Source organism: Ictalurus punctatus, chromosome 13 (assembly GCF_001660625.3).
Source record: "Ictalurus punctatus breed USDA103 chromosome 13, Coco_2.0, whole genome shotgun sequence".
Classification (NCBI taxonomy): domain Eukaryota; kingdom Metazoa; phylum Chordata; class Actinopteri; order Siluriformes; family Ictaluridae; genus Ictalurus; species Ictalurus punctatus.
Window position 1 is genome coordinate 24,355,001 of NC_030428.2, and position 8,235 is coordinate 24,363,235.

General features: G+C 35.9%; 1 protein-coding gene across 1 annotated transcript; it reads left to right on the plus strand.

Annotated features, from left to right (window-relative positions):
* Nucleotides 1–1,994: 1,994 nt before the first annotated feature.
* Nucleotides 1,995–7,638, plus strand: hhex (hematopoietically expressed homeobox). The gene is made up of 4 exons (XM_017484051.3): nucleotides 1,995–2,541; nucleotides 5,354–5,532; nucleotides 6,299–6,349; nucleotides 6,960–7,638. Exons 1-4 carry the CDS (start codon nucleotides 2,139–2,141, stop codon nucleotides 7,182–7,184), a joined length of 858 nt encoding a protein of 285 aa, XP_017339540.1. The 5' UTR covers nucleotides 1,995–2,138; the 3' UTR covers nucleotides 7,185–7,638.
* Nucleotides 7,639–8,235: the final 597 nt, after the last annotated feature.

Here is an 8,235-nt window from a genome sequence, read left to right on the forward strand (position 1 = left end):
TCGATTCCCACAGGGGCCCTGTGTGTGTGAAGTTTGCATGTTCTCCCTCCGGGTACTCCGGTTTCCTCCCCCAGTCCAAAGACATGCATGGTAGGCTGATTGGCGTGTCTAAAGTGTCCGTAGTGTATGAATGGGTGTGTGAGTTTATATGTGACTGTGCTCTGCGATGGACTGGCACCCTGACCAGGGTGCACCTCGCCTCGTGCCCGATGCTCCCTGGGATTGGCTCCAGGTTCCCCCGCGACCCTGAAGAAGGAGTAAGATAGAAGATGGATGAATTACTACTGCTACTACTATTATTACTATCACTACTACTATTACTACTACTAGGCTACTACTATTACTACTACTACAGCTACTACTACTGCTACTATTACTACTACTATTATTACTACTACTACTACTACTACTACTAGCCTACTACTAGGCTACTACTATTATTACTATTACTACTACTACTGCCTATTCCAATACTATTTCTACTAAGAGTAAAACAACAGCAGCAATAATAATGCAGAATAAGTAATAGATTACAATATAATATTTTATATGTATTTATTTATCTTGTTTTTTTTTTTTTTCTTGTTTATTGCAGAATGGCAAAGAAATCTGCACACTGATCGTCTTGGCATATCACATCTTACGCCACGTTTCAGTAATAAGGGTGGCATATTAGTAATATGTTTCTAACTAATCGAATGAAGGGTGAGAATTTTCGTTCATAGAAGATTTGTAGTCGATTTTGAAGTAGTCGATAGAGTGGTTAGCTCTATAAACTTTCAGGCCCTTCAGTGCTCACCTTGAAGGTTTTCCCTCAATTGTAAGTTGCCTTGGGTTGTAAAAAAATACAAAAAAATAAAAATAAATAAAAATAAAAAAGTGTCTATACAGAAAAATTCAGGGAAAACTGCAGTGTAGTACAATAGGTCGGCTAATGGAAATTCGTGTACCCAAAATTTCTATAGAGACAAAAAAATAAAAAATGTCTTTTTGCATAAAAACTTTTTTTTTTTTTTTTTTTTTTTTGCATAGCTCTGTTAACAATATAGATAGTCACAATACGTCTCTTAAATTTTTACTGCAACAGCTGATTTCTTTAACTGCCCAAAGACTAGACCAGCAAAAAAAGTGAATAAATAAATGAATAAATAAATAAATAAATAAAGTGGCACTACTGTACCTTCACAATTTATAATGCGTCGGGTGTTTACCGAATAATGTATATACTGTAGGTACATACTTGGACGCACAAATGGTCGGTTGTCCTTCTGGAAGAATTTTGAACATAGTGCTATCGTACCACAGAGAGAGTTCCATACTAGAACTTTTTAAAAGAGCTAAGAACCCTTAATTAAATACAAATAACCATTTGAAGAACCGTCGAGGAACCCCTTTTCTAAGATTGGAATAAATGTGATGATGACGATGATGATAATGATGAGGAGGATAATGATGACGATGATGATGATGATAATAATAATAATAATAATACTGATAATAATAATAATAATAATAATAATAATAACAATAATAATAATAATAATAATAATAATAATAATAACAAGAGAAAGAGGAAGAAGAATCATCATCATCTTATTTTTGTTGTCATTGTACCTTTAATGCTGCTGAAACAATCATAAACAGCAGCAGCAGCAGCAGCAACAACAACAACAACAACAACAACAACAACAACAACAACAACAACAATAATAATATGTATTATTATTATTATTATTATTATTATTATTTCTGGAACATTCAGTGGAGGAATATAAGGGCTTAACATTGAATAAAAGCATGATTTTGTGCTATTCTTGTCCTATACAGTATTAGCTCATCATAGATGCAGGTGTACTAAGCCCTTGCGTTTTGCCATTGCTGAACCAATCAGAAGATGGAAATGTACCTGCCGGAAGTCAATCCTGGAGCTCTTAATCTCCTCCCTCGCTCTGTTTCAGATCACTAACCCGATGTAGTCTGAACGGGAGTGACTCCGGTGGGCGGTGGATCGAGAGTGACGCGTTTCACCTACACCACTTATAAAGGAAAAGACAACAAACATAACAGTCACTAACTTTCTGATCAGCGCATACACACACAGATACAGGCTACACATACACACACATACACACCGAGTCATGCAGTACCAGCCCGCGGCCAGGCCCGTACCCCTGTACGCGCCGACCCCGGTTCAGCCCGCGCACCCTACTCCGTTTTACATTGAAGACATTCTGGGCAGAAGTGATGGCACTACGAGCGCGTGCTCTCCGCTCGTCCCCGCGCCTGCACCCGTCCCCGCACCCGCACCGGCTTTACCCTCACCGAACTCATCATTCACCAGCTGGGTGCCGCCTTACCGGAGCGCTGTGTACGAGCCGACTCCGATCCACCCGCATCAGAGTCCTCACCCGCATCCACACCACCACCATCATGCCGCGCTCGCCGCAGCCGCCGCAGCAGCATATGGAAACCCTCTGTACCCGTTACACCGCGCGCTGCTCGGAGATTACTCACACGCGCTCATCAGACACGACCCGCTCGGTAAGTTAACAATAACACACTGATATTATTGTGTTTATTTATTACAGGGATTATGTTCTGATACAACTTCTGCCTAATTACCAGGTCTCACTCTGCAAAATTAAAAGAACCATGTCTGGTTCCCTTAAGGACTTTATGACGGGTGATTATGTACTGTTTTTGTTGGTGCCACAGAGAAGTGAAAATCATTCCACATTATAAATATCTATATTGTTTTGAAAGTGTCTTATAGTGAGTATAATAATGAGTTCATTGTGGCGCAAGGAAAAATTCTTTTCGGTTTTTAAGTTTTGCTGAATATCAACTCTTTAAGTGTTGAATGAACCTCCAGAGTGTTGAAATCATCATTAACTCGTGTCTCCAGCTAATCATACACAAGCATGGGTGTTTGTATTTATTTATTTATTTTTTTAAAGAAGTCTCACACAGTTATTATCACGAAAAGACTATCTCTACATATCATACAGGCTGGACATGTTACTTATGTGAACATAATAATAATAATAATAATAATAATAATAATAATAATAATAATAATAAAAAATCTAAATGACTCCGTGCTGTCTTTGCTCATGTTTAATAACAGCTCGTGTGGTTAATAACCTCGACCAAAGTGACCAAAGAGGAAGCTATTGTCTCTTCTTTTATTTCGAAACTTAAGGAAATGCATTGCATTATCATAGTCTCATGCTCTTAAGCAGCAATTGAAAGTCGTTTTATTAGCTAAATAAATAAATAAATAAATAAATAAATAAATAAATAACTTCAGACTCACTGATTTTGCACAAAATGTACCAAGGTCAAGACAATAAATATGATATGACTTTTTTATGACATTGTGCAGGCCTTCATCTTAAATTGCATACTACTTTATTACTTAGTTCATAATACTAAAACGTTTAAAAACACTTAAAAGCAGCACGCCATTGTAGTATACAGCATCTTTGGCACACTACTCAGTGCGCCATGGCCTACTAGGCCTATAGTATGCGGTTTAGGACGCAGCCTTGGGTGAAGCCATTGTGATTCGGTCTGAGGTTTTAAATGCCTTTTCCGGTGTATGGCGGAAGTCTTGAGCCTCTTGATAGGAGCCAATGTGCTTTCAGGAGCTGTGCAGGGTTTTCCGGAGCGGAGTCGTGCGCACTGCTGATTGTTTTTATCGACATCCTCAATACAGACACATTCAGGAAACACTCGGCCTCTGATAGCCGGGATCCGTTTTTTTCTGATTATTGTTCATTTCCTTCTGTGGCCGTGACTTCATAGCAACTAAAATAACCAAAAACAGCTGGAGTTTAACACTGTGAATGAGTACCAGTCTGTGAAGCAAATAAAGCCATTATAATCATGAACAATTTCTGTTTTCATACTGCAATGCGCATTATAGCCCACTTAGTCATTTCATATAAGCTTGCAATCTAGTAGCCTATATCTAGTATAGTTAATATCATTGACCGTGTTAACAATAATAATCAACAATTAAAGATAGAAACGTGGTGTTGAAATTCAGCACATTGGACACATTTAGCCATAATTCCTCATATACAGACTGCTTAAAAAAAAAAATCTATAAAACACAACCCAAGTGTGTTCATGTTTATTTATTGATTTATTCTTTATTCTCTAATCCCTGTTCACAACTTCATAGGAGTATAACCTTGATATTTACATCACGTTACTCTATTATTAAAGCGATGTAAATGAGTTGTTCGGGGAGCATAAATCAGTTTCCTATGCATTTTTGGGTGACTGGATGAAGGACGGATGTTCAAGTCATTCAGCTGATAAACCAACAGGAAACACATTGGCGGAAATTTTGCCATAAGTCCTTCTGGCCTTCTCACAGCTAAAGTTTCAGCGGATGTCAACACTGTCAACAGTCTGTAACAGAATTCTCCTGCTGCCTTCAACCGAAAAAAAAGAAAGAAAAAAAGAAAAAAAAAAAAAACCCAACTCATTTCCACCATTCAGTAACTTACATTTCTTCATTCAGTAAAAAGAAAAGAAACATCGTAATATTTAACTCTTTAACATTAAAGCTCTAAAAGGAAGTCATTTGATATTTTCCGTATACTCGAGCTTTTCTTATCAAACACTGGAGGATTGTTTTTTTTCTTTTCTTTTTCTTAATAAAAAAGTCTTAAATTCGCACTTTTATTATAAAATAATAATAATAATAATAATAATAATAATAATAATAATAATAAACATAGGACGAGTGTTTGTGTAGCGATTTTATTTTTCGTAGCAGATCTAGTAATTAAACACAATTAATAGCTATTTCTTTCTTTCTCAAGTTCTAGGCTACGTCTTCACTAAAGGCTTAGTCTGTACGACAGTGAAATTATTTCCTATCGAATTTCAGTTCACAAATTCATTAACTCATAATTAACTCATATTCCCACATTTCATACTGTGGACATACACATATAGAATACAAATTAAGGTGTATATGTTGTTTATATACGTCAGCTGAATGCACTAAATGTTAGCCTGTTTCAACACTAGGATTTCCTTTTATTATTATTATTATTATTATTATTATTATTATTATTATTATTATTATTATTATTATTAATAGTAGTAGTAGTAGTAGCATCAGCAATAACAACAACAACAACAATAATAATAATAATAATAATAATAATAATAATAATAAGAAGAAGAAGAAGAAGAAGAAGAAGAAGAAGAAGAAAAGAAGAGGAACAACAACAATAACAATAATACGGATTTATTTATTTGTTTGTTTGTTTATTGATTTATTGATTTATTATTTTAGCTATGTGCTCATGTTTGTGCTTTGTGTGTTCAGGTAAGCCCTTATTGTGGACTCCGTTCATTCAGCGCCCTCTGCACAAGAGGAAAGGAGGACAGGTGCGCTTCTCCAACGATCAGACTGTAGAGCTGGAGAAAAAGTTCGAGACACAGAAATATCTCTCACCACCAGAGAGGAAACGACTGGCCAAAATGCTCCAGCTGAGTGAGAGACAGGTATAAATAATAATAATAATAATAATAATAATAATAATAATAATAATAATAATAAAAGAAGATGTAATTGAACTCTTAAGGTGTTACTTCCACATTAAATATTGTCCTGTGTAGCTATTTCCGACTTACAGGCAGGACGCTAAATTAACACTATGCTAAATTTTTTAAACTTTCTTCTGCAAGGAAGAAAGAAAAGAGCACCAACAAGCATTTCCACCAAATCAGCAATGCTCACACATTCCGTTGAAATGTCATGTTTAAATGATTTATGGATTAAAATCCTCATACGAACACGAATCATTAATCCATAATGGTTTACCATTTACTACATGGATTATTACATCAAACTATGTTTTGATGGATTTTTATTAGGCTACCTGAATGAATTCAAGTCATACAAATATATTTAAAAAAAAATAGAAAAGGAAAATAAATTGAGGTGTGGACGGTATTTGGTAAATGCAGTGGTGAAAAAGTATAGTCATATGGTGTATATAGTCAAATAGTTTAGCATATAGTCAAAAATAACACAACATATATGAGATGGCACTTTTTTTTTGTTATGTCAAAGTTCAAGTCCCCCTTTCTCCCCAATAACATATAAAAAAAAAAGGTAGTTTTGTATTATTGCCTATCAGAAATAAACGGAGATAAATGAATTGTTGCCATATGGCAACACGGTGCATTAAAGGGCTAACATTAACTTGTCTCGATTCTCATGGCTATTTTTGTCATTTATAAATGGTTTATTTGTTTCCTCCTGCAGGTAAAAACGTGGTTTCAGAACCGCAGAGCTAAATGGAGGCGACTGAAACAGGTGAGAGGATGAAACATTCACTTGGTCATGCCAGACACGCATTTCACCTGAGCTACACATTTCACGTCACGAGGAAACACGTCGAATTGAAACATTTCTTCATTTTAACACGTGGCATTCATACCACTATTACCTGCGCGTCAAAACAAGGAATATCATTTTGGAAGAAATGTTGGAAAGAATGCGTGGATGCCTTGTTAAAAATGAAATTAAACCATTTTAAACTATTCAAAACTATGTGAATACTCCACTTATCAGTGTTCATATAAAAACAGAATTTTTTTTCCCTATTAATAAAACATTAACAGGAAAATAATAAAAAGAGTAACTCGTAAGAGTTCAAATGGACAATTAGCAAAGCTAAACAAGAGTCATGCATTATTATTATTGACATTTATTATTATTATTATTATTATTATTATTGTTGTTGTTGTTGTTGTTGTTACTGTTATTGTTATTATTATTATTATTATTATTATTATTATTATTATTATTATTATTATTATTATTATTATTATTATTATTATCTCTTTGACATAACACAATGACAAATTTTGAATGCAAGTACAAAACGAACCGCAGTAATACAGCGCATTATTGTTCTCTGCAGGAGAACCCGCAGGGCTCTAAGCGCGAGCTGGAGAGCGAGCACGCGGATAGAAGCTGCGCGCTCGCGGAACCCCGAGCATCGGACCCGCACCCCGCGCGTTCCTCTTCCTCCTCCTGCTCCTCACCATCCTCACGCGCGCTGATCGAATCGGAGGTCTCAGACGATTCAGACGGAGAGCTGGACATTGAGGATGACGAGGACATGTCACTCAGTCCTCCGCTATGAGGACGACACTGTAAACACGGGACAAGTGGACATTTATTTATCTCCGGATTCAGCAGCGTCTGGACTCCACTGTAAATAGTAATAATGAAACGTTTTCGTGTCATTACTTTTGTCGGATCAGACTCTCCGGTGTTGCTCACGTGACACACACACACACACACACACACGCACACACACACACACACACACACACACACACACACACACACTGTATTTTTAGCATTATACTATTAACTCTCTATTTGAGCTTCAGTGAACCCCAAAGATCAACTTCATGTTTTAATTTCCAACAATTAAAGTGCAGCTTGCTGTTGGAGCCCCTGAAAAAGTGTGTTAAAACAAATGGACAGTTTAATTCTGATAACTGATGTGTGTTTAGTGCTCAGCATTAAGTCCTAAGAGACTGATTGTAAATATTTTGTGTATAAAATGCTTATTAAATGGTATCTTATTACACCTTGGGTGGGCTGTTCATAATTTAATTAATAAATATAGCAGGAATTGATTGATAGATAGATAGATAGATTGATTGATTCATTGATTGATAGGCAGAATTGGGTTAAAATGAAAACAAAACCATCTTGATTATTTTATAAGTAAAAGAGAGAGAGAGAGAGAGTTTTATTTTATTAAATTTTTTGACAAAGACAGAATTCCAAATTGCTCTCTACTGAGTATATAGTTTCCTCCATGGAGTGTTAGGAGTTATTTGAGATTCAAGCTTTGTACACGCTGACTGGTTTTATCTTAGTGCTTGCTGTGAACTCTTAAGAGGTTTGTCCATTTGGAAAGCACTAAAATATTCTGTAGCATCCTTCCATAAGGACTTAAGACTTGAAGTTTTAGTGTGAATTAGGTTTGCTTCTGGAATTTGTGATGAGGATAATACATAATCGGTACAAAATCTGTTAATGGAACACAGTGATATCACAAACTGGGAACATGTTTTTAGCAGGTATGTGATGGGGGTGATGGTATAGTTATGGACGTACACAATCACCATACAGAGGAAAACTGGAAAAGTTACTGTTAAAGCTGTTCCAGTGTGGAT

What these genes read in the sequence shown, in the direction of transcription:
- hhex (XM_017484051.3), top strand. Translation starts at nt 2,139, where the DNA reads ATGCAGTACCAGCCCGCGGCCAGGCCCGTACCCCTGTACGCGCCGACC. An exon ending in CATCAGACACGACCCGCTCG is followed by an intron (nt 2,542 to 5,353) that starts GTAAGTTAACAA and finishes TTGTGTGTTCAG; the next exon opens with GTAAGCCCTTATTGTGGACT. An exon ending in TCCAGCTGAGTGAGAGACAG is followed by an intron (nt 5,533 to 6,298) that starts GTATAAATAATA and finishes TTCCTCCTGCAG; the next exon opens with GTAAAAACGTGGTTTCAGAA.